At 39.9% G+C, this 26,651-nt stretch overlaps 2 protein-coding genes across 7 annotated transcripts in view; one reads left to right on the forward strand and one right to left on the reverse strand.

Moving 5' to 3' along the window:
• rap1b (RAP1B, member of RAS oncogene family) overlaps positions 1-8,111 on the reverse strand; it is a 39,431-nt gene extending 31,320 nt beyond the window's left edge. The window contains exon 1 of one of the 2 annotated variants that reach the window (XM_079454648.1): positions 7,820-8,111. The gene's annotated coding sequence lies outside the window, so the exon portion shown is untranslated. Of the gene's footprint in view, positions 1-7,541; positions 7,698-7,819 lie in introns of those variants that run through there. The other variant, XM_079454649.1, reaches the window with a different exon arrangement.
• Positions 8,112-14,168: 6,057 nt separating this feature from the next.
• impdh1b (IMP (inosine 5'-monophosphate) dehydrogenase 1b) lies at positions 14,169-26,637 on the forward strand. Of its 5 annotated transcripts, none has more exons than XM_079454878.1 (16): positions 14,169-14,953; positions 18,231-18,329; positions 18,403-18,477; positions 21,233-21,281; positions 22,429-22,530; positions 22,620-22,694; positions 22,774-22,980; positions 23,108-23,195; positions 23,359-23,558; positions 23,773-23,863; positions 23,935-24,030; positions 24,221-24,364; positions 24,574-24,718; positions 24,814-24,957; positions 25,029-25,112; positions 25,210-26,637. In XM_079454878.1, exons 1-16 carry the CDS (start codon positions 14,751-14,753, stop codon positions 25,229-25,231), a joined length of 1,824 nt encoding a protein of 607 aa, XP_079311004.1. In that variant the 5' UTR covers positions 14,169-14,750; the 3' UTR covers positions 25,232-26,637. The 5 variants fall into 5 exon arrangements, with proteins under 5 accessions (XP_079311004.1, XP_079311005.1, XP_079311007.1 ...); XM_079454881.1 differs by lacking the exon at positions 14,169-14,953 and adding an exon at positions 16,496-16,608; XM_079454880.1 differs by lacking the exon at positions 14,169-14,953 and adding an exon at positions 16,680-16,934.
• Positions 26,638-26,651: the final 14 nt, after the last annotated feature.

Consider the following 26,651-nt stretch of genomic DNA (forward strand, 5'->3'; position numbering starts at 1 on the left):
CGAAAAAAAGAAGGCATCTAAACTAAACTGTGACTTAGCTCGCGCACACTGCACCAAAAAGCAGAAACTCAATTACAGATCGAAAGAAAGTGTTAAAGTGGCCATATGTCCAGAGAACCTGAAATACTGACGAAAGCCTTCTGGTATAAATACGATTGCAGACTGATTTTTTGGAACATAGAAACTGAAACTTGAACTTCTCCACATGCTGGAACTTAAGGGACTTACCACACCGAGAAAGAGAAACATGTTTCAAGTTTCTCAACTTTTCTTATTGGCCATTTGTTACTGCTCATAGCATGATATACCACCTGAAGTAGGTTGAAGCACTGCAATAGCCCTCAATAAGGTTTGTTTTTAGGCCAACACTATGATGAGAATCATACAAATCAATACAGATCATACATCATGTAACTACAAAGTGATTATTAAATCTTGACATGCTTAAATATTAGCCTTGACATCATTTATGACAAACCAAGAAATTTCCCCCATTGGGAAAAGAGTCCAAAACACACTCATTCATGGGAAATTCCCCAATACTGAAGTTTGGTGTCACCTTCAGCCAAAAACGAAGTAATAAACACCAATCATGAAGCTTATTACAGTCAAACTGATGAACCAGATCAACTCCATTTACTGTACCAAGAAAAATAGTTGGATAGTATAATTGCTTTTTTTGAATAAATCAGAAAACAAAACCGGTTTATTACAAACAAAGTCCAATCCACAGCGAAAGGAATTAGGAGGACAGCAGAGGAAAGACAGTTAGCCTTCTGGGATTGCTGGTGCCTGCCGGTGCCAGGCGGATTCCTTTTCTCAAAGCTGAACAGACTGTTGGGTTCTGCAGGGGTGGCTAGCTTCGCTATTCTGAGGAGCGTAAAGAGAAGCATCATGCTCTCCCACGAGACCCATCGGAGGGAGTCTGAACGTGTCACTCTGATGAAAAGTCAACTGATATTTCGACACGACATCCAGATGGGAGGTAAAACGAGGTGGGTTATATTGCGTACAAATAGACGAAGACTCGTATGTAAATATATGTTTGCGAACGCACGTCTCCAGAGAGATAAGTGCGCTTATCATTGGAGCTAAAAAATACATCTTAAAACATGAAAGGGATTGCTTTTCTAAAGATGTGCAAATGTGCAAAGAGAGCGAGTGATATACACATGAATGGGTCACCCGAATACAAACGCTCACACGGATGATACATGAGAGCTCTCTATGGTAGCGCATTAAACGGCGTCGGAGTCTATCTGAAGATGCTGGGATTCATTTAAAATCCACAGAACAGTTTATTTAGAGATCCACACAGTCAACAACAACTGGCTTTACTGACGGCTACAACAGAGTAAGCGACTGATAAACAAAGTAGACAGTCCACAAGCGAATGGATTAGAAAAATATTAAAAACTAAATTTTTACAATGTTGGTAGATTAAACACATATTTACATGACTTAAATGAACAAAAACCATGTGTCGCGTTGCATTTACATTTTACTCTTGATAACTTTGCTTGATGCTGGACAGGGTTTTTCAAGCTGTAACACTGGTACGGTTCAACTGTAATTAAAATATGACCCGGTAATACTAACCGTTGGACGTTTTTCATCACGGTAAACCATTAAACCGGTAATCGTTACATCCCTACTGTGATCATAAGTGGTACTTGAGTGCTTGTGCGCATCCCTAATGGTATCGTGTCTGTACTACTTGAATGTTTTAATTTACTCTCTTAAAAGGGCTGTAGTTTGAGGAGACCTCTAAAGTCCTTCTCCAAGAGCAATAAACCAGCTGTCAACATGGGAATCATTCAACCTGCATTTCAGATTTTTCACAATTTATTACTTTTATGAGGTTGCGTGGCTCTATGGGTCACTACCGTGACCTCTAACCCTAAACACGCAGAAGGCCCAAAATCTGACCTGGCCTTTGCTCGGCTTACACAAGCGAAGGCCAGCGATAAGACCAACAGCCTCCTTAAACTGCCATGAATGCTGGGACATCAGTCGATATCCACGGTGATTAAAGGCCTTCTTAGACCCTTGTGCATTTCCCATGTCTCTGAAGACAACCCTTCAAGCGATCATACCTTTCTCTCAATACTCTGCTTCTCCGAGTAAAATATTTCACTGTGGCATCATAAATAAAAGAAAACTCTTGAAGCTTTTGCAGGGTTTGCAGTAGGAGACACTTTTCTGTAGTGACACACAATGTAACTTGTGTTTTGATGTCTGTTTAAACATTTAACTTTGCATATTTCTACTTAACCATATAGTGAGCGCAAGGGTTCTTAGGCCAACAAGATGTTAACGGCTGCTCATAACAAATCCTACAAGACAAAAATCGATCTATACATGCATCTTATTCAGCGAGAAATCATATTACAGACATTAATGTCTCATAGGGTTTAGATCCTGTATGTTACAATAAACAAAGTATATCAATCACACTGTGAAACATCCCGATGTAGGATTGAACCCCAGTAGGACTCTGATGAACAGGTGAGAGATACGCCAACCTTTGGAAGCCCTAAAAGCCAAAAAGGTTGAACTCACGATGAGGCAAACAACCAGCAAGCCAACTTATTAGCACCTCAGCTGGAGGCCGACTACTTCCACACCATCAAAGCTACCGTTATTTTACATGGTTACTCATAGCCTGCGGTAAACTTGTGTCAAAGCAACACAATCTAGGGGTAATGAGTGCATAAAATGGTCTCTTGCCTGTTATTAAGACAAACCACAGCGGGGATGAAAACAAATGACGTATTCGTTGTGTTTTTATTCAAATTAATCCATGAAACCCTATCATCAACTGCAGTACAAGGAAACAAACACAAGGGCCATTATATCAGAGTTAGACTGTGAATAAAAGGTAGACCGACACTGAGCTACCGAACACGGCGAACGTGAAGCAGTCTGGCTCATTGTTTGCCGTCAAGTGTTCGTTCGTTGCGAACAACACGTTTAAATGAAACCTAATCATGTCAAATTATCTATTCGAACTTACACCCACCTATGCACAAAAGGCTTATTAAACAAACCGCATTATGAATCACAAGACTCTGGAGGAGCAGTTGAGATTGAATACGGCCCATGTAAGGGTTTCAAGTATGCTTCAAAACAAATGCGATCGGAGCGGATGTATCTTTAAAGACAACTTGAAAGGTCTGATGACACCAAGGGTCATGTGATGAAAGAAAAAACAGGCCTTTTGTTGTGTTGAGGGATGTAAGGTTAACTGATCAAATCAGTGTTGAAACCCGACGTGTTATTTGCAAGTCAGTCAACTCACCTAGGTTACAGGTTGCCAAGAAGGATGAGGTGATAACAAACATGGGCTAGCAAGGATGGATTAACAATCTGGCGTTTCCTTCTGACGCATTGAATAGTGGGATTTGCAGAGAAGGAATCTAATGAGATTTACAAAAGTGTGCTTCTGGTGTTTCTCTCACTTCATCTCAACCTGTGGCAGTGTGGTCTCTTTTTGTTTCTAACAAAGTAGGGAGTGGGGTAAGATGCGTCAGGGTACATCTAGAAATGACCTACAGTATACAAATGCATGAGACTGAGAATGTAAAAGTAATTTGTACGGTACACTTCTTTAAACCATGCATATTAGTGAACTTCCTTATTATAGAATCATATAAAAGAAATAATACAGACGAACCATTAATTATTTAATGAAGCAATTTTCTCAAACGGTAGCCGTAGGGTAAAGGGCAGCAAAAAAGCATGCGTGTACCAACAATGATTTCAGGATGTTTGTGTTAAAAAATAAAAATAATTTACAGTAAAATCATCCTTGCTAACCAAAGCACTAAAATTCTGAATTTGCATCACCAAAACGAAACAGTGCATTGCATTAACACAAGGGGCACAAACTTGCCCATCAAAACCTACCTCAGGTCTTATTTCAATAAACTACAATTACGAACTTGGCAAGGTGTCAAACATCTCGTCAAAACACTGACAAGGCGTCAATCGCACGATATCCATTGCTAGAAACTGTAAGCGGCTTAGAGACTGGAAAACAACAGTTGGGAAGCAGATTAAGGAAGGAAAAGGAGCGACGGGAGAGGAGATCAATGAGATCTCAGCCCAACATCAAGTGTCAAATGTCAACGCATGGCAGGGCATCTGACGTCTAACTGACTGACTGCAGCATATAGACCCCAGGGACGCGTTTACGCACCCATAATTCTCAGCAGAGAAATTAGCAATTGGGCTTCGTCATGTACTTGATGTGACTCTTTACACCAGAGCCTGAAATTATTAATAACAGCTTTCCCTGTAGTTCAATAGGCAGCTGCGCTAGCAATGTCCAGGTTCTGAGTTTAAGTCACAGAATGCATATACAGGTTTTGAACGACATGAAACTAGATCGATTTTTGAGTGAGCTATCCCTTTAAATCCAATGTTTAATCGCAATGCATGTACTGAAAATGGAAGAAAATTTTGGGTTTTACCCTAAAAGGTTTATTTCTAGTACGCAGCTTGAGAAAGGCCTCTGCCTTGCAAGTCACAAATAGCTGCCATTGTCATCAGTCATCACAGCTTACACTCCTAAATGACGACAATGATGTGGTGGGATTGCTATGTGATTAAACCGTCAGAAAATGTGTGCTCACATTAGCTCTGGTAACATCTTGAGAGCCTCTACATCTGGAGTTTTCTACACTGGGAGCCAGTAAATAAGTACACCTGCCACGCAGACCAAACCCGCAGATATAGCTCAGCAAACATCAGCTATCTTTAAACCCTGGAAGCAGCTCTTAGTCTCGCACAATAATCACATGACTAAAAGGAGGAAGGAAAGCGTGACAGGGCCACCAGGTTTCACAAGGCCCTTTGGCCTAAAGAGGAAGCAGTCAAATTCACTGAGGGCCACCAGCAGCCTTCTTTTACTCACACTGTCCGGTTCTTCCTCTCCAGAGCATCTCCTTTCCTGTCTGCTCGGTCGGTTCCTCTAGAAACCTCAAACTTCCTCCAGAAACCTCAAAAGCTTATCGACAGCTGGCAGTTGATGTTTTGGCATCCCATTGCCCACGGTCTCAAAAATGTTGTTCCATTTCCAAGTCTCAGCCTTGGTGCGAAACTACACTACACAACATCTTCAACCGATATGTTACTGCTGTTTTGTTAACTTTGGCACAGCAAGGATGTCAGCAAATATTCAACATCGGACCAAAGGCAAACATTTGAGAATCTGTCACAAACCATGTTCACATGAACATGATTTCATAATTGAGAGAGATCTATATTGTGGTTAAAGTTAGTTCACCCAAAACAATTTATTCGGTCACCATTTCCTCACCCTGTTGTCATTTCAAACCTGTATGACTTTCTTCCGCAGAACACAAAAGAAGATATTTTGAAGACTGTTGTTAACTGGCAACCATTCATTTGCATTGGTTTGTGTTCATACAGTATAAGGTAATGGGTGTCGGTGTGCTGTTCGGTTACGGACTTTCTTCAAAATATCTTCTGTTCCACGGAAGAAAGAAGGTCATACAGGCTTGAAATGACAAGAGGACGAGTACATTATGACAGAGTTTTGATTTTTGGGTGAACTATGCCTTTAATGCAGATCCTTGGAGATGTCCTTTAAGTAATTCTGCAAACAGATTAAATCAACATATTAACTCTCAATTATGTCCCTGACAACAGCACACAAGAGCACAATGGATTACAAAATACAGGTTGTGAGACTTTTACAAACATGTGTTTTTCATGGTTGTAAAATACTGTTAGAAGCCAGAAATGTTGACATTGAGGTTAAAACATCTGCATGACACACTGAAATTTCAGGTGCATGTACACAGACATCGGTTATTATTAGGTTGTTCAATAGTAAGGTTGGTTGTTACGGCCCTCTAATAGTGTCTCTGGGTGGATTCTGTGAATGATTCAGGCTAGCAGACTGGTCATTTTGAAACAGCCTTTCTGAGGAATCGTACCAGACAGCTGTATTAAAACCACCCTTTACAAAGTCACAGAGACAGACCCTGCATTTGTTTGCATGCAGCTTGACTCCCGCAAGTGCCGAGTAGTTCCTATACAGCTCAAAGTAAGACCACACTTTTACAACCACAACATAACCGTGACTACTATTACACAGCACAACAAGGAATTCCAAACATAAAATGAAAGTCATGTGATACACACAATATTAAAGCATCATAGCAGACATATGTCTAAAAATAGACGTTTTATAAAGGCCCAACCCAAATTTGTAAGAGTCCACACCTCTTTATTTTGTTATGTTCAACAGAGCTTTCAGACCGGCATTCCTCTGTGCCCAAGAGGACACACTATCACTGGGATTTCCTTCCTCTTTCTCCAGGAGGGACCGGATCGGGGTCAGACCCCAGTAGGGTGAGGTCGTCCCGACCTACCACTTGCAAAGATCATTTTTTAGTGTCCGCTGTGTGGTAACGAGCAGAGTGACTTTTCAAAGGCATACTAATTATATACACAACATATATAGGAATTTTCTAAGTATTTTCGATGAAATACCATCTGTACTTTAGGAAGATGTTATTGGAAGTCCAAGAAGTGTAACAAAAACAACCCTGTTACCTTGTAAACTGGAAACCTATCAAGAACCACCCAAGTATGTACAGACTTGACAGCTCGTCTCAGTTCCGACACCGGAAATGTAAGGGCCCTTCCAACGTATCTGCCATGGGCAGTGACAGATATATGACTGCGTACTTTTCTTCGACTGGGAATGACAAATGTTTGCTCAAGACTGCTTTAAAAACAGGAAACGGTAGTCACTCGGTCGCTGGTTACACGTTTCGTTGCATGTATTGAAGCAAATGCAGTGCTGGAGAAAGAGTTGCTATAATCTGACAGCGGTCTCAAAGGCAGTAGGGCCATCATTAAAGATGAATTAAAAATGCATGAAGAAGCAACAGGAGCTTCTTTAACAACCTCATACATCTCTGGTTCGGATGAACGTGGCTCCTCAGCACGTCGTGAACCATCCAACCATCTGATCATATTCAAAATGTCACGCCAAACTATTTTAGGTCGTAAAGGCCCAGTAACGTTGGTGGTCTCGAAAGTGGAAACGCAGCGTGAATGACAATCTGTGCTCGATTTCTTTCCGTGACCCCGAAAAGCACGATCGCGATGAAAACTATTCCCTACATTGTGTAATATATACATCGCAGACTTATCTCATTTCCTCGCGTTTCTCTTTAATAAACTAGAGTCATGTTTTCTCGACTGAGGAGTGAGGAACCGAACTAGGCGGGGTCGGCGATCAGTCAAATCTAGAAGGAAAGACTGCGCTACACAATACGTTGCAATAACGACAACGGTGAACAGCCGTCGCCACTCTTTCTAAACAAGACATTCCGACACATGTGTCCGAAGACGATAATCCGTGCTTCGTAAAACTACTCGTTCGTACAACTTTTCCATTTCCGCTATAACTTCAACGGCGGCGTCGGTGCGATACAACAAAAAACGCCATTCTTCTCGCCACCCGGCCCACGCCCTCGTGCATTACTACACAAACTTACTCCGACACGCTGATGTTGTTCCCTACACAAGCTCGCCCTGCTTAACTGTAAGGAGTTAAATTGTTTCACTCCCGCTCCGCCATATTCTAGACACCCGAGCTGCTCTTCCGCAAACCCCGTGCTGTGCGTTTCTAACCGGTCTACTTCGCGACCCTCCCAACGCCGTTAAAACGCTGCGAAACGCACAGACGACCCCGTAAAACCCCGACGGTTCCAGTACAACGCGCACGCCGTTACCAGCGTAACGCCATTGAATCTCCCGCAAACGAGATACTTACAGCAATCCGCTACAGCTCCAGCCAGTCAGTCAGTCTGCGCCTGTGAAAAAGCTGCTCGCTTCTGGGAGGGTGGGTGAGGTTGCGAGCATGACGTTACAGCCTCGGTTTCGACACCGCACGCTCTGCCTACAATTCGGCGTAACGGGAAACGGAGCCTTTTAAAGCGCGAGCACGAACGAGTGCTAAATGTGGCACGTGAAATCGACGTTGTGGATGGAATGCATTGACAGAACAGTTAGAGTGCAATGCAGACTGCGATGCGGACTAAAAACATGAAGAAACGCATGTCCCTAGAGATAGGAGCAATGGTACATGATAAAAACGGTTAAAAATACCCTTTTATAAAAAAATAACCTAGCCACAGTATGATATGTTGTACTATTGTGACGACAAATGTACCACAGTCTGGGTATAGTAACCTCGGTTTTCCTTTGATATGATATTTGTGTTAAAACCCTTTATTTTCCGTACATGTTAATTCCACATTTTGTTGCTTTTACATTTCACGTGTACCATGAAATCAAATTCAAGAAATCAGTTTCAAACAACCACGTGAATCAAACTGTTCCTCTCCCATCCACACTGAATTCAGACATGCCACATCTTAATGTTCCCCACACTACGTTTCAATGGCATCATTCTAGTCCCAGCACGGTATGAATAGTCCCCTATTCTCGCCGAGCTGCAACTCTCATCCATGGAGGCTGACTCTGCCACTCCGGGGGAGAAAAAACCTCAGCGCTAGTCAAATGGCTCATTGAGAGCCGCTAGGAGAAGCCAAGAATGCCAAGTATGCTTACTGGCATCAGGAATGCAGGCCCACTCCCTGCTGTGGACCACCACCCCCCTCCCCTCTGCCAGCGGACATGTGGCCCCGAGCTACATCAGGAGATGTATATCACTGGTGGAAGTCTGCTTATCCGATCAGAGTGGTGTTTCTACCCAATGCAATCAACATATGTTACATACGTAATATATAAATTTGTTATATATGAAGTGTGTGACGTTTGATATGTACATCTTTAACTTGACTGGGCGAAATAGAAACAAGCGTGTAAACCAAGTTTCATTAACCGATGAATCAAAGTCAATCAAAGAATCAAAGTCAGACTGTAGTCAGGGTACACTGTGTTTAACACAAATATTGTGATGGAAGACATACAATCCCTTTAATAGATGGAACACTTTTAATGTAGTTGTGAAAATCTGATAAAAAAATGTGACCCGAAACTTGATGTTTAATATGAGGCATGGTCCACTGTGACTTTTAGACTTTAACTAAGATAATAATGTAGGCAATTTGAGAGTTCCTTTTATGTGCAACCCGTTATAACTCAATTTGCATGCAATTCCAGTAACCATATAGTGCTAAATAAGGTATAAATTTGCATACAGAATTATAAATGTATGTAAAATTAAAAGCAAATTTATTCATTTAAATGGTACCAGGGTCCCGAATCATTTTACCTGTGCAAAAAAACTCTAAATGTAATTGATGGTTAGTTTGTTAATTTTAGTAAACATTTTTAGTTAAGCATATTGCAGTACCACTGCACTTGTAAGTTATTTATTTCAAACATCATGTTACAAGGCAGGGGGAAGTAAATGCAATGCCTGTATGAATATACATTTTATCCTGTTTTATATAAAAAATGTATTCCATTTTTCGAGGTAGGCCCTAGAGACACATTTCCTTGTAAGTTTCCCATAATCTATTTTCAAACCCCATATGTAAACATGTCAGTACAGAGCTGGCCATCCGCTGCATGGAGACACCTTGTCTTCCAGATCACGTAGAGGAACTCCTATCTGTGAGGGTGGGTGGAAACTTAAGCTCTTGCTATTCTTAGCTTTGTCTTCCTGTTGGTTGGATGTTCAAAGTTTCTCCGTGACATTTACAGTACAGTACAAACCGTGCACTTCTTTGTTGTTTTCGTGCAACACTGCCAATATGAGGAACAATAAAAAAGTATGAATATAAGCAAGAAACATTCTGAAAGCGTGTAGCGTACTTGTTTATGTATTGTACAAGGGTGTGTACTTCTGTTATGTATTAGCCAAAAGAGGACGCTGTTGCTACATACTGTATAGCCAACAGGTATAACTAATATTTTCAGTATACATCATAACTTGTATCCAACATTAGCAAATAATGCTCAGTGCGATTTAACGTTTTAAGGAGATTAATGTCCTGTACGTAAAGCGTTGTTAAAAGCGACCTAAAATGTGAAATGACCATTAAAGCCTTAATATCTGGAGTGTTGCACTGGAATGGTAAGTGGTATAGACTCTATAGAGACAGAAGACAGAAAGTATTTTTCTTAATAAATAGATAATATAATATATATAATTTAAACGCTCCCTATTTAAATAAAGATCTGGTATGGTTCTGGTCTAGTTCATTACTGGAAGAATGTCTTTAGTTTTTTCACGAACGTTAAAATAGTCAGATCAGCTTGAGGTTATAAGCTCACTATACTGTACTTTGTTTGTATGACCTTTTGAAGTCTTAAAATGTTAAGTTATTCTTCATGAAATGGGAGAAAGTCACTGAATATTACTGACACACTTTCATAGATTGTGGGTCCACATGAGGGATGTTCCACATGATGTCACTGTCTAGGTTATACTTCTGTTGCAAGTACAGTCTTGCGAAAAAGACTGCTCTGAGATATTAATGCAAAAACACAAGACGAAGTGAGAGAGCCTCTTTCAGACACAATTTTCACATGTGCATATACATGTGTTTTAGAACATTTTCGTGTGAATCCGGAACAGATACAACATTCCAAAGTCAAGCCTAAAGAATCAGACAAAAAACTGAAATGAGTTTGGGTTTTTTCTGTAAAGAGAGAAATAGATCAACATTTTATCCAGAAACGAACTGACTTCACTTTGTCGCCCTTAACTGACCTTAATGATTTCCATCAACCTACGCAATTTTTGTACCGAAACTGTGGGTGTGACTTGCACAATCAAACTGCTTACCTTAAGGTACTTTTGCTGCCAATTTGTGCCGTCGGTAATGCAACGACAGTTTATCTCGTTGTAAAACGAAATAGAAAGAGGATAAACTTACATCACCTCATAAATCCCCATTTCACACCTGACCACATTTCTTAGAAGTGAAGAGATGTTTTGATGCTTTTTATTCAATTGTTTATAAAACAGTGAGTAGTAACACAGCATTTGTTTGGTCAGTTGGAATGTTGTTATGTTTCAGACAAATTGTGAGAAACAGACAAAACAATAAACAATGTGTTATGCGTTTTGTACAACAAATCACAGAAACATTTGCTCGAGAGTTTCTTATGGTAACAATGTGTCATAAAAAGTAGATAATAGTTACAAAACATTACTCATTTGAAAGTTCATGAGGATATATAAAATCCCAAATGTATGGGTGCAATCCATAACTTGTGCATATACAAACAAAAGCTCAAATCTTACCATAACAACTTGGAGTAAGTTAAGGACACTCATTGTTTATAACTACATTTTCACAAAAAATGCAATTTGCACCTTTATAACACCATTACAAAAATGCCCATATGTTTACATTTTACAGCAAGTATCTTCAATTGTCTTTGTACAGCTGCCAGTGTATTTTCTGTCAAGTCAGACAATCTCGTACCAAGGTAAAATTGATAGTATTCCTGATATAGGTCACACACTGAACGTCCACGCATCAGATCACCGTGAGCCCATGCGCTTCGTGATGGTAGCGCTAGCAGCACTCAATGGAGAAACTGGAGCTCGTTTCTCTTCGTGGCTACCGTCTGCCAGAGCAGATCCTTGAGGATACATCAGACCTCCGACAGAGTCCACCAATCCAAACAGAGCCACCAGAAGGGAAAACACTGTCCCGATCAAGTAGATCTTGAGGATGCCAGCCATAGTTCGAAGCGTTAGACCAGCAATTGCTCTAAATACGAAAGAAGCACATAACCACGCGTTCATCATCAAAGCCGGAAGTTAAAGATTTAATCGGGAATAATAGAAGCAAAATAGCTTAAATACAGATGATGACGAATAATAAACGACAAATTAAACAAAGTAGGCGATGAGACCTCTTAATATATCGTAACAACATCATGCAAGACCAAATATTTTACAAGATGCCAGTTTACTTAAGAAATATGTAAATATAAATATGTTTAGTATTAAATGTCGTTCTTACCAGGCCTCCAGGAGAGATGTATCGCTAATATAGTGTTAAACGCAACTGTTCCTCAGTCTATGTGTGTTGCTTTGATTCTGTATTGGCATGATCAGACCCACATAATGCTTCAGTGGGAGTTTCCAAAATTATGATCCAGCCAGTCTGTAAAGATTCCCTGTCCTTGCTATTTTAATCTATGCACGAAACTACTAAATTGACTTAAGATTTGGTTCTGTAACGTATACATAAACGTAACCGGTTATTCTATTGTCTGACGTTTAGTTCAATTCTTAATAACCACTCAATAAAAAACTCATTGGTCATTCCTGTGAAACAGGATGTTCTTATTAGTCATCAATACGTGTGAAACACGAGTGTATTAAGAGTGACACAAATGTCTTTGAACCCAAGATAAAAAAAAATTCCCGATGTGTTAATGATGAAAAAGTCCAGATTTGGATAGAGCACAACGTGGGTGACAACAAGGCAGAACTGTCTTTGTTGAGGAAGAGACCGTGATAAAAAATGGTCTTTGCTTCTCTCGTGTGGTCAAAAGAAGAATAAGATGAAGACAATTGCCAAAAGAAAGCGCAAGGGGGAGACAAATGTTATGAAATATATACATGGGAAATAACAGTTACCGTAGACAAAAATAGTCAAGTCATTTTCGTGAGCACAAATCTTTTTATTATTTAACTAAATTCGGGAGGAGCCTAATGTAATCCAACCAATCAGCGACAGTTTTTGCAGCATCCTCCTACACACCCGATGGCCTCCCTCTCTGCTGGTATCAATCCCAGTTGAAGAGGAGAGTACGCTGGCTGAAATTCCGAGCTCGGAGCCCTTCCACGCCGAACAGGCCCCTTCTATTCCAATGTGGTTTGAAAAGAAACAATAGATTCATTCTATTGTGAAAGAACTTGAATGACCTGAACCCATCGAACACTCCTCACCCAAACCCGTCAATGACTTGTACACATGTGGGGTACAGTCATTTGGGAACTACAAAGGCCCCAAAACGGTTGCAACAAAGATGGAAACAAAATTCTTTAATATGGTATTGTATGGTATATCAGTTTTTTATTACTGTAATAGATAAACATGTTTGGCCTTTCAATACTTTTATCCATATAGGGCATGCTTTGACCTTCATACTTGCATTCAGAATCAAAGTCAGGCTGTAGTCAGGGTACACTGTGTTTAACACAAATAGTGTGATGGAAACACATACAATCCCTTTCATATGTGGAACCATTTTAATGTTGTTGTGAAAATTTGATCTAAAATTTGAGCTGAAACATGATGTTAAATATGAAGCATGGCCCACTCTGACTTATTAGCTTTAAGACTTTTTTTTAAGGCTATTTGACTGTTTTTGTATGTGCAACCCGTTATAACTCAATTTGCATGCAATTCCAGTAACCATATACTGATAAATAAGGGGTAAAAATAAGAACAAGAAGAATCAGTTTTACACCTTATAATACATTTGTGAGCACATGACACACACGCACAAACACAAAGACAGTGGTCTTGTGTCATGCGCCTGGGTCTGTCACAGTCTGTTAAATGAGACCCCTCACAAATTGAGCACAAGACTCATTAACACAGTCATGGCAGCCACAGAATGAGAAAAATATGTTTGCTTAATCCAACTCGAAAACAAGGCCTGTTGGATGCTAAATTGTGTTTAATTGTAATAAGACAGTGATAGTCTTTCTATAAGGCCTGAGAGGATTTTAGCTTAAGCTACTGTCTCCCACCCTCAACCATCTGTTGGAGCTTATTACCAAAAATAAAGACAAGACTCAGTTATTGTGCCAAATATACTTATCAGCTACTCAGTGACACTGTTTTGACTGATGCTTATTTATAGCGACATGGTAATCTCAACTGTTATTATAATGTTTTGGAGTTAGATGGACACTGAACTTCATATCTTAGGGAAACGTTTTGTAAATGTGTTTACTAATAGAAGCATTCCTTATTCTTAGGTTATATATTTTAACAAACATGACTAAGTTTAAAATGTCAGCTTTCATTTCGCCTCACGTTGTAACTACTGTAACATTGTAAATATTTCATTTAGCAACTGGTACTGTATTTACATTCGCAACCATAACGGAGTCTGTAAAATGTAAAGTTTTCCTCTTAATGTTCCCCAGGTCTGATTCTCCAATCCTCTTTGTACGAGTGACGTGTCCTCTATGCCTGAGCCACAAATAGAGAAAGAGAGCGAGAGAGCTTTTTATCTTCTTTTCATTCTCCGCGTTCTAGTGCGTTTCTCCCTCAGGCTTGAAGTCTCATTTGCTATTTCTCTCTCTGTTCCCTTTTATCTGGTTTATTTGTCAATCCCTCCATTTCTCGGTCCACCTATTACACCACGCGTAGGCCAGAGGGATTCAGAGGTGGGACCATCTCCACGGTGACACCCCGGTCTCCATGTGAGCAGGTACGTAGAGCATGGATCCACCATTCCTGGGAACTCGCTCACCCTGGCCGTGAGCTCAGTCAAAGCAAACCTGTCTCCTCACCTCACTGGATAACAGAGTAATGAGCAGCTGATAACCGCATGCATAGTCTGGATTTACATGGAGATAATTGAGACTTCAGTTCTGGCTCAGTTCAACACACAGATTTTTTGGTTCTTGAGTCTGAATCTTGGACGCATGATCGTGCTACTTTGAATAGGATTCAAAGACGATAATTTGCATTTGCACTGAGGCACTAGTCAGGCTTCGCTTGGTCAGAAGGCTGTTTGTTTTGGAGATGAGTTATCCGCAGGATTTATCCACAAACTGGGCAGACATGGAAGATATCCCAGACCATTTCCAGGCACAGGTGAACCATGAGATGTCGGACAACACTGAATCTTGCTCCAATGTTTTCCCAGAGGTGTCTCATGTGCGTGGACACGAGTCTGCAGCCCAGCGCTACAACGTGACACGCTTACAAGCTGGTTTTCCAAACAGGTGAGTGACAGGACACAATGTCACGTAAAACCCGGTCTAAGTTATGTCCCCCCTGTCATTTCCTTTCATGCTTGCATTTCTTCCTCAATACATGTAACTTTGAAGACAAGTCCTTACGCAGTAATTAAATGTAAGAGTCATTCTAATCTTCTATTTTAAGAACCACCAAGATGAAGGGTTAAAACAAGCTTGGATAATTAAATGGCTTAAAAATAGATTTCGGGTCAACAAAAGTTGGCTTTTAAAAGAGCACAGAACTATTCTGGGAACAGAAGATCAGATCGTCTCCTTCAGCTACGCAGGACACACTGTGGAGTCCTGGCAAAGTCCAAATGGGTCAAAATTGTCGTCTAAAATAGCAGCTGGTACGGGAGAATATTCTGATCCACATGTCCACTGACCCACATATGGAAACGTACACAGAATCGCCATGTGACCATTCTTTGGCTGGTGAAATAGTGTTTGAGAAAATGGTGTTTCAGTCAGAGGTATAGATTACTGTTGCTAATGGAGACCCGGTTATTCTCTCTCTTGCATTTTGAACAAACGGTTCACATCAACTAATTTCACAAACCCACATGCTGAAGACTCCCAGGGAATCATGGGATAAGTTCTTTCATGAATCTGCACTATTGCTGATTCTGCCTTGGAATAGCAGGGATGTTGGATATTAATAGGGATGTTTTAAAGAGAAAATCCTAATTAGAGGTGTGATTTATTGTAGAAAAAACCCCAACGCAAAGTGTATTCAAAGTTGTTGGCTGTGTTATGGTCAGCTGCTCGTTTTTATCACTGGAATGCAAAACCAAAGCAAAACATACTGGAACTGACAAACAACAAAGTGCAAGGGCCATTTAGGACAATTTTGTCAATTTAACTTTAGAACATTTCACCCCTACAATGATTCATTTGAACATAAATCTATTATATTGTCCAAATGATGGAAAAGCCGATGAAAATTGTTTATTGTGACTTTCATACGGTTGAAGAATGTACTCTCACCTGAGACTCAATATCAGATGACTTTCCATTTTGCAACTGTACTTATTTCACGTTTTTTTTGCGTATGGTACGGGTAAATGGGCACGGTAAGCAACTATATTCAAGTCTGATTTATCTTCATGGTAATGAGGCACCATGGCCAGTCAATGAAGAGGATTTTCTTAAGTACAGTCATCCTTTAGCAATTGGCTTTGGCAGTTGGTTGTGACTGACTCCATATCCATCAGTGATGCTAAACAATCACAAGGGACACACGTGTCCTTACTTTAGATATAACATTATGCAAATGTAATTTTAGTGGAAAGGAAAGTAACTTCCTTGTTTCCGCTTCATGCCCATACCTTGTCTTACCGATGCAACATGAATTGCATTGGTTTTAATGGAAACTTTAATGGTCTGTGGGTCTCTGGCAGTGTAAATTTGTTGGATGTTATCTGGCACCCACAGAAGCACCTACAGGAATAAACATAAAATAATTCTGTAGAGGGTTTTAATGATAAACAGATGGTGATATAATGGAAACCATTGTGTTGTTTTGTTGTTTTCAGCAGTTACAAAGCAAAAGTCCATACCAGGAAGTAAGGCCAACTCTAACAAGAACTGGGCTGTTGCACAGGCAAATGAGTCTATACCCAAAATGAATACAATGTTCGGTAAGAGTTATTAACTCATAACGCGTGTGTAAGGAATGAAAGAGTTAACCATGCCGTCACCACGTGGATGTAGAGCAGTGAGGATATGACGCGGGCTCCCTGTGTCTGCCTCGTTCTCTACATAAACCCACACTCATCACAAGACCCCGATACAAAAGCGACATTTTCAAGTATAAGAAGCCAGCGAGGAAGCTACGAACAGGGGCGTAAATAACACCGATTTCAGACCACTTGCGGTGTTTCAGGTCTTAAGTTAGATAGCGTGCTTCTGTCGCGCACAAGCCCATCCGCTTCAGATAAACGCGTGCTCGTCTAAAAAGAAACAGGTTTGTTTTTTCATTATGTAGCTTGAAAGTGTTTTGTGCATTGTGGCATCGGGAGCTCTTACGTGGAGAAACGTGGATGTCGTGCAGGTGTTGACGCGTGTGTGTGAGTGTGCGCGCGCGTGTGTGTAGTAAGAGAACAACCATTTTTACTGCGTGGCAGTAATGGTCATCGTTTTCTTGCGCGCACATTTCCCTCGGCGAAAGAAGAGCTTTCGTTATGTGCATGGAGATGTTAGTGGTAGTGTAGACTGGTATATCGTTGCGTGCTGACGAACGCATTGTTTCATGAAATGTTTTGTTATTATCACTGTTTATAATGCATCATGCACGCATTTACGTTTTGTGTCGTTATGTTAGGTGGTTTATTAACACCACAAACCTCCACCATCGTTCCTTTATGTAGGGACCGGGCTTCCCTGCCTTACGTTTGATTGAGCAAATGTAGGTCACCGGGCCAGTGTACCAGTGTATTACCGCACGAAGCAACGCGTCAAATAGAAATACAGTATTGCAGATCTTTCCACGCTCGTCTGTTTGTGTGCAACATCTGCTCTTCTATTTTTTTGTGTGACGTGTTAAGACAGAATAAGGTTGGAGCACGGAGCGATCTTTATTTTATTGTGGCTTCCGAATTTATACAGGCTGTAATTTGGCTGTAGTCTAAATCCGTGTTTGTTATTTCTATCCCCAAACCTAAACGTTATGTTGCACGCGTTTCTGTATAAAAACAACAGCATATGGTTTAAACAGAAAATGCATGTGAATAAATAGATTTGTAGAAGTCAGTAGGACTTCTTGCAATGCAGCAAAAGAATATTGTTAAATTGTTGAAAAGTTATTTATATACATATAGATTGGGGGGGGAAGCAAAAAATGTAATGTAAGTAATGTGACTGCTATATTTTCTTTAAATGGCAGGATTTTGAGCGCCGTTTTAAGATTTACCTTTAGAAATCTGACATTGTTAGAAAGGACTATACAGCAAGCTAGTGTTTCCCAACCATGTTTAAGCAGCATGCACATTTTCAAGATCACTTCATATTTTTAATATGTAACCCATTTCAGGTCTTGAGTGTCTCTGCTAATGAGCTGATATGTTTCCTTGGCGACGTCCAAAATGTGTACCGGTGTGCCTCTAGGACCAGTGTTGGGAGCTGCTGAAATGCAGACTCTGTTGCTTTGCAGTTTAAATATGCATGGATAGTTGGACTTTAGAATCAAAAGTAAAGGCCAGACTGCCAGGGAAGTCATCTGTTGGTAATTTACTGGCTTGTGTTTGTGTATTTCTCACTCCAGTATGGCAGACTATCTTATAAGCGGAGGTACGGGGTATATCCCAGAGGATGGCTTGTCTGCCCAGCAGCTTTTTTCTGTCGGGGATGGTCTCACCTACAAGTAAGTACCTTTCATTGGGCTCCTCTCCTTGCAGTGATACTCCGTGCGAATGTAACGGGCATCCACATTACAGATCAGGACAGAAGTCTGCCCGAGACGGGCTCACGGCTGAAGAGCTTTGCTCTATGGGGGACGGTATGACTTACAAGTGAGTAATATGGTACTTCGCATAAAGACGTCATATTTTAACCTCAGTCTCCTTGTGAGATCAATAAAGGAAGCACATCATTTTGGCCAAACAGTAGCTGTGATAAATCTTTTGCCCCACAAACAGTACAAATTCACCCAAACTGCCCTGGAGCAGCAGCATGCAGTTCTTCATGAGGATTTTCTATGATTCTTTGAACCTGATACATGCCAATATCTTAAATTCAGAACTGATTGACAAACTAAGAAAGCCAAGCTTGGTTCAGCGTTCTGCATTTAATCCACAGAATTGGCAGTTGGTTTGAATCTCTTCGGATGTATTCGTTTGTCTATGTCTTTGCAGCTTTGAAAAAAAACCCCAATAGATAAGGGACTTGTTATAATGCTTTATTGTTTTAACAACTTCCAACATGTTTATAATTCAGTCTGTGTTTGTTTATGTGGAGGATTGTTATACATTGACTTTAAGGCTGGTTTGTTTTTTGAACTTTATAGTTCAACTTGAATGATCTGTCAACTTTGTTTAATGTTATGAACATACAGGTTTACATAACATCAGTTAAATCCCAGTGGCCTGAAGAATCGATTCGGTCACCTTTGTGACGTTAGGATGTTGTTAATCACTAACAGCGTTGTCTTAATAGCAAAGCTCATAAGGTTAAATGTCTACTGTGTGATCTTTAATGAAAGAGATGTGGTGCGGACCGCATGACTGTCCTCATGCTGGCATCATGTGAGCGTTTCTTTACAAGGGTACAAAGGTATAGAAAGCATGCTTGTATGCCGAAGGCTCATATGTGTTAAATCAATTATTTTACACGCAACAGCAAACGAGGCTCATATGCCGGTGTCAAGTCGTTTTTTACTCTTTACTTGCTTTCTCTTTTTAGAATGAGATGTTATTTTATCACAGGAATACAGCAGTGGGAATTATCCATAAGCAAACCCATCAATTCAGTTAACACTTATTTGTATAGCCGAGTGCTTTTGAAAACACATTAACGCTGCTTTACAGAAAATGAAAGCATACTTTCAGTTTCAGGTTTTAATACATCATTAGCTTAGTGACTTGATTCGCTGAGTCTTGTGCTTTGAGTACCGTAAAAATGATATAATGAGTAATATACAACTGATGTTTATAAAGGTATATTTGTCATTTGTCAGTGAAACATTTATATTAATACTACATATAAAATATTGCTTAAACAGACAGCAAAACTATGCTCATAAATGTTTTTAATGTAATCTGTTAAGCTTTTAATAAAAGATTAAATGAATGGGACTTCTAATGTTTCTGAAACGAATGAGATATATAAAACGGCACTGCATTATTAAATACATTTCAGACTAGTGTAATTGCTTAAAAGCGTTCACAAATTTATGATGATGAAAAAATCCCTTATAGCATTTTACTTCTTTATTTAAAATGTCATGTTTTTCATTACATCATAATTTATTAAATGATGCTTACAGAAATGTAATGGAGTTGCATTTGCAAATTTATGAAGCCAGATCAAAGCAATAGAGAATTCAGGACTTACAAATGTATGCAAATCCAAACAGCTTTTACATTAACTATACTTTTTAAATCTTGCATATATTTAGATCCATCTCCGCTAAATGCAGTGTTTTTCCCCAATGAACGAATGATTGGTTGTACACACAAGCTGAGCGAGGCAGAATGGCATTTTAATAATGTTATTTGCATAAAAAGAAATAGGAGCTGTGTGGTGAATTATTCAGTGAATCGTCCCTTGCGGAGAATGCACTATTATGAGATATTATTCTCGGGATGAATCCATGGTCAGATCATGAAATACTTGAGATCAAATCTTATGGCAGTAAGTGGCGAATGCCGTTTGTCTGTAGTGATCATTGGCATCGTGTATGGCATCTGTAGAGAAGTCTGTCATGTCACATTTAGTGTTTTTCTCACCATCGCCTTATTTAGAAGGAACTAACAGATATTCTGGCGTTTCTTGATGTTCCCACCCGTGTTGTGGAGGTTAGGTTAGGTTTGTGTGACTGGCGCATGTGGGTGCAGAGGAGCCCCGCCCTGTTTTAGCAGACACAGTCTCCTTGTTTAGACGACTCGCCGCAAACGGAGGATAGACAACTATCAGACGTGTTTTTCATTGCCCTGGCTTTCCCCTTCATTGGTTCAGGACCTTTCTGCTTGCTGAAATAAATCAAATATACAGCACATCCTGAAAGATTTCAGTGGGTTGGTTAAGGTTTATTTGAAGAATAGTGTGGACACAATCTTTCCGCATCAACTCATTCCTTTTCCAATGTTTTTGCCTCAAAAAACCACACTTGATTTATGGTACCATGAATAGAGTTTATTATGCTTGACTGCATTTGTCTAGACGCTCCATTGGAAAAATGAAATCTGTAGCCTAAAGTCTTCAGAATAACTGCAAAACTTGAGTACTTTGAATCTGTTGAGATCTGTCAAAATGATAATAAAGATAATTTTAGGTATGCCTTTATTATAGTGATGATAAACATGTCTACTGTTTCAGGATAATACTCACAAATAGCATCAAAATGCATATGAAGAAATGTTTAAAGAAAAGTCTATTCATTTAAAATGGACTTTAAAAAAAGTGTTCTGTTGTTTTGCCTTGAAAGTATTTTTATTTGAATGAATTTTACTGTAATCCACTATAGTAGGCCTTTCTCATGACACTTGTTTTTTGCCGTAAGACAAAGAAAGATAATTGACTTTCATCTGTTCTCTGTGTCTCTTACAGTGATTTTCTGATCTTGCCCGGCTTCATTGACTTCACCTCGGATGAAGTGGTGAGTTTTCACGCTGGATCTAGTGCACATGTTCATTTTTTCACTCTACTTGTTTTCATAATGACACGTTTTACGTTTCAACAACCCGTCTGCATTTTCTCTTCTATCTATTTTTAGCAAAATTTCTGGTTCTTTGTCCCAGACTTTTGCGATTTAGAAAAGAGGCAACATATAAAGAGAATTATATTTTCTATATTATAAAATCTCAACATATAAAACATGTAGCACATCTTGAAATTAAAATCAACATCTATTTAATATGATAGTAGTATGTGAAAGCTTATATTATAGTATTTGACTTTTCTGAGTTCTTTTTGTATCACTTAATTCAGCAAAATGAACATTTATGTTTTTTATAAGCCAAGCTGCACTTTTAAAATGTTATAATTTTCTTGAAATACTCCCCCCACACACATTAAAAAGTGCACATTTCATTCTTATCGTCTTTTGTTTTTGGTTTTATTTGTATCGCCTTGGGCACACTGTAGCACCTTACAGATAAAATAAATGAAAATATAACTCAAAAATGTAACAATATTGCTAGTATGACAAAGAGTGAAACTAACACTCTGTATTGGAGGGTTTTGTGGTGTAGTTACAACTTAAATGCCCTTTGTGTCTGTCGCTTTAAATCTTTGCTCATAAAACCAGCTTTGACTGAACCGTGAGTTTGGGAAATTTCCCACTATGGTGTGTGTTCTCTCACGGGACCGCTCTTCCCCCACCTGTGAGAATGCGAGAGTGTATTTTGGGAATTTGGCTTGTATTGGTGACATGGCGATTGTTAGTTGAATGTTTGGGAGCTTATCTATGTACGAGGAATAATTCTCAGCTCTGGCGTATAAGACAAGGTCACAGCCTCCATGGTCACATTGTCTTGTATCCCCCCCTTCCTTCTCCTACTAGTGTTTAGATCACATCTTTAACAGATATACTTATGATAGAATTGTATACGATTATCTTTGAATTACAGTTCAAAGTTGACCTTCAGTCCTTGTGTTTTGATCCAGAGCATCTAAATCAAAAGTTTTTTGTCAGATCAATGCTCCATGTGTCAGTTTTCATGTTAACAGTTGGTTGCACTTCTGCCCCTTGTGGCTAACCATGAAACTGACTATTAAAAAATGATTCATTTTAAACTTTTTAGGACTTGACTTCAGCATTGACCAAAAAGATCACATTAAAGACCCCGCTTATCTCCTCTCCCATGGATACCGTCACCGAATCCGCAATGGCCATCGCCATGGCAGTAAGTATTCTCCACCAGTTCCCTTTCAATCTGATTTGTCAAAACATCTGTCAACCAGTTTTATAGATGTCTCTGACTGTCTAATCTAGCTCATGGGAGGGATTGGAATTATTCATCATAACTGCACCCCAGAATTTCAAGCCAACGAGGTGCGCAAGGCCAAGGTAAGACAACAACTATCTTCATAAATGTAGTTGACGCCATCTTTGTGTATGAAAGTCTTAAGATCTCGTATGTGTGCAGAGGTTTGAGCAGGGTTTCATCACCGACCCAGTGGTGCTTACCCCACGTCATACTGTTGGCGACGTGCTTGAAGCTAAAGTCAGACACGGGTTCTCAGGAATCCCCATAACGGAGACTGGCAAGATGGGCAGCAAATTGGTCGGCATCGTCACGTCGCGAGACATCGACTTCCTGTCTGAGAAGGATAATAACAAACCTCTGGAAGAGGTGATTTCAGTTTTAGTGTCATCTTACAATTGCAGAGTTATGATCCTGTTTTAAGTTTTGTAAAGACTTGATTTGGTTGGTAATCCAGTGAATTTGTATTTTCACATTTTTGTAATTGTTTTTCTAGGCCATGACTAAAAGAGAGGATCTGGTAGTTGCTCCAGCTGGTGTCACGCTGAAAGAGGCCAACGACATTCTGCAGCGCAGCAAAAAAGGTGTGATCACATCCAGCCATGCTAGATACTTCATGTGTCATGGTTATTTCAGCGTGATACCATTTTTACACTATTAATGGATTTAATTATACTTAAACAGATGCCTTTAGGTCCCACAAAAAGCTGTTTGATATTGACACAGCATTATTCTTTTCTTGAACAGGTAAACTGCCAATTGTGAATGACAAAGACGAGCTGGTGGCTATAATCGCCCGCACGGATCTGAAGAAGAACAGGGACTACCCACTGGCCTCTAAAGACTCGCGCAAACAGCTGCTGTGCGGCGCCGCCATCGGAACCCGTGAAGATGACAAATACCGACTGGATCTGCTCGTGCAGGCCGGGGTGGATGTAGTCGTCCTGGTAGGTGACGGGAAAAAATCATTTCATCAAATCATTTCATAGTAAGCAGTAAGTATTTAACATACAAAATAACACGCTGCATCTAGAAATTTTATGACGGTGAAAAGTTTGTGATGGACAGAGTGCTCATAGATGCATATATACACATTTGGACTGCATACGAGTTGTCTTCATAGTTGCGATATTGAGATGATAGGTGTTTGTTTGTCAACAGGATTCATCACAAGGCAACTCTGTATACCAGATAAATATCATCCATTACATCAAGCAGAAGTACCCAGAGGTGCAGGTTGTGGGTGGAAACGGTAAATGTCAAATTGTTACCACTTCATCCTTTATATCTTATTCGTTCTAAACAGTTATTCTCTCTTTGAAGTGGTTACAGCTGCTCAGGCCAAGAACCTTATCGACGCAGGTGTGGACGCATTGAGAGTGGGAATGGGTTGCGGTTCGATCTGCATTACGCAAGAAGGTTGGCATTTCATTTCCCACACAGATTAAGCCTTGAATTACTTGTTGAACTTCAAAGTTTTCATGAAGTCCTTTATTTGACCTCCTTACACATGCTAGCCCATCATCATTCCTGATTATAACTGTGCAGTAATTCCAAGAACATTAAATGTACAATTGCAATCAAACTTATGTATTTCTGTTTGCTGTAGTCATGGCTTGTGGCCGGCCTCAAGGCACCTCGGTGTATAAAGTAGCAGAATACGCACGCAGATTTGGTGTGCCAGTCATCGCCGATGGAGGCATCCAGACGGTCGGTCACGTGGTGAAGGCCCTTTCCCTGGGCGCATCTACAGGTTTACAAATTAGTCTGGTTGATTCATTTACAATCATTTCAAGGAGCTTTACGTCGTAGAATAGTGTCTTAAAAGAACCTAGTAAGCAAACCAAAGCTCTGATATTTTTATATATTTTAAATATTTTTAGTTCAGTTTTGTTAGCACAACTCATTTCACTGGAATTCTGAAACGAATCCACCGTGACTTCGAGTTTGTTTTGTCTGCAGTTATGATGGGTTCTCTGCTGGCTGCCACCACAGAAGCTCCAGGCGAGTATTTCTTCTCTGATGGGGTGAGGTTGAAGAAATACAGAGGAATGGGATCTCTGGATGCCATGGAGAAGAATACCAGCAGTCAGAAACGTTACTTTAGGTGTGTACATTTATAAACCATAGATGTAAAATAGTAACTTCACAGCTGTTCTTTGAATAAATGTACTAGAATGTTTTCTGTGTGCTGTTTGGCAGTGAGGGTGACACGGTAAAGGTGGCTCAGGGTGTGTCCGGTTCGGTGCAGGACAAAGGCTCCATCCATAAGTTTGCCCCGTACCTTATCGCTGGGATTCAGCACGGATGCCAGGACATCGGTGCAAAAAGCCTCTCGGTTCTACGGTGAGTTCAATACATGTATTTATTGATTTGTTCTTTTTTGAAAATCGTCATACTATGTTTACACTCTTAAGCTCCATGATGTATTCCGGAGAGCTGAAGTTTGAGAAGAGGACAATGTCTGCTCAAGTTGAAGGAGGCGTGCATGGACTTCACTCGTAAGTCACTAGGGGCAGCCAGTTCTTGACTTATATTAGTTCAACACTACCTATAGTTAATGAATTTTTATACTTTTGATGATTTTTGTCTTTATAGTTATGAGAAACGTCTTTACTAATGGAAGCGGTGGCGCGTGGATGAGAAGTAGAGACCAAACACCTGACAAATCTTATACCAACAAACGTAATCCCATCACCCTTTCTCCAATCTTCACAGTAGTGGGAAATGGAGAAGAGAAGTATTAATAGCTGGAGAGCAGGACCTCAAACCAATCCAGTCCCCCTTACAATACCAGTTGCACTCAGTGGAGTATCAGGGTTGCCAAAAAGCTGCCTATTTACTAGCAGACCAGCAAAAACAGGAAGGAATTTGGAGCGTTTGTTCTCGAAAGCCTTTTTACTTCCTGAACTGATGCTGCGGCCATGTCTACGCATTTAAAGTTTCACATCATTGCAGCATCTAAGTCAATCTCTTTCTATTCGCAAACTGACGACTGCCATGAGACCAAGTGATCGAATTATACTTGAGGCAATCTTTTCTGTAGTCCATTTGTAACTACCGAAGATGCTATAAGATATATTTTTATTTTAGACGGAAGAGAACAGAGGAACTTAAAATGGTTGTATTTATGATGGTGAAATGTCTACATGTGGGACAAGTCTGTTTATCTTGGCGTTCTTCTGCCATGTCCACAATACGTGTCCTGTATCTGTGGGTACGATTCATACCGAACATAAATATACCAAATCTAATATCTGTAAATATACACAGTTGCTCGAAGAGTCTCATTGTTGTCCTGATATTTTTGACCAAAAGCGGGAACTTAAATTTGAAGGTTTTGTTATTAAGTCAATTGAGGCTGACTTTTTAATGCAGTCTTGACTGGAATTGTAACAAAGAATTATAAATGCAATCGAAGCTCTGACGAAAAGGTGTAAAGAGTTTGACTGTGCATGCTGTCGAGTTTTTTTAAGCTGTAACATGGCGACGTTTATATTTACATTACTGCCAAGTGCATTTAGTTTTTTCGTTTATCTTTTGACGATATCAAAGCTTTTACAAAAGCCAAATAAATGCTTTGAGTTCCTGGTCGGTCTTCTTATAGTCACCGAAATGTCGCACGGCTTTGTGTGTTGGGAGAACCAGTGAAATGCCTTTGTGTCATCAATTAAGGATACTGCCAAAGGAAGTCATGTCATCCATGTGAATTTAGTTTTTTAACAACAGTACTATGAATTGCCTTTTATCCTGTTCCCAATGGAGTTTCTTGTGTAGAAATCATGCGCTCTGTACCTTGGAATTCGTGGACACAATCATTTACACAGCAAGTCAAATCTGCATAATGAAGTACAAAGACATGGTTTGCATCCTTTTGTCTACTGGATGTTGCTTGTTTGGTGTTCCGTTGAACTCAAAAGCCAAGTTTGTTTACTCGACTGTTGTTGCATATCCTGTTCAATATTGTTGGAAATAAATAAACGTAATAAATCTGGTATACAGTGATCTGTTTGCTGTATGAATTAGGATTTGTGTCAGCA

Source organism: Barbatula barbatula, assembly GCF_947034865.1.
Source record: "Barbatula barbatula genome assembly, chromosome: 4".
NCBI classification, from domain to species: Eukaryota; Metazoa; Chordata; class Actinopteri; order Cypriniformes; family Nemacheilidae; genus Barbatula; species Barbatula barbatula.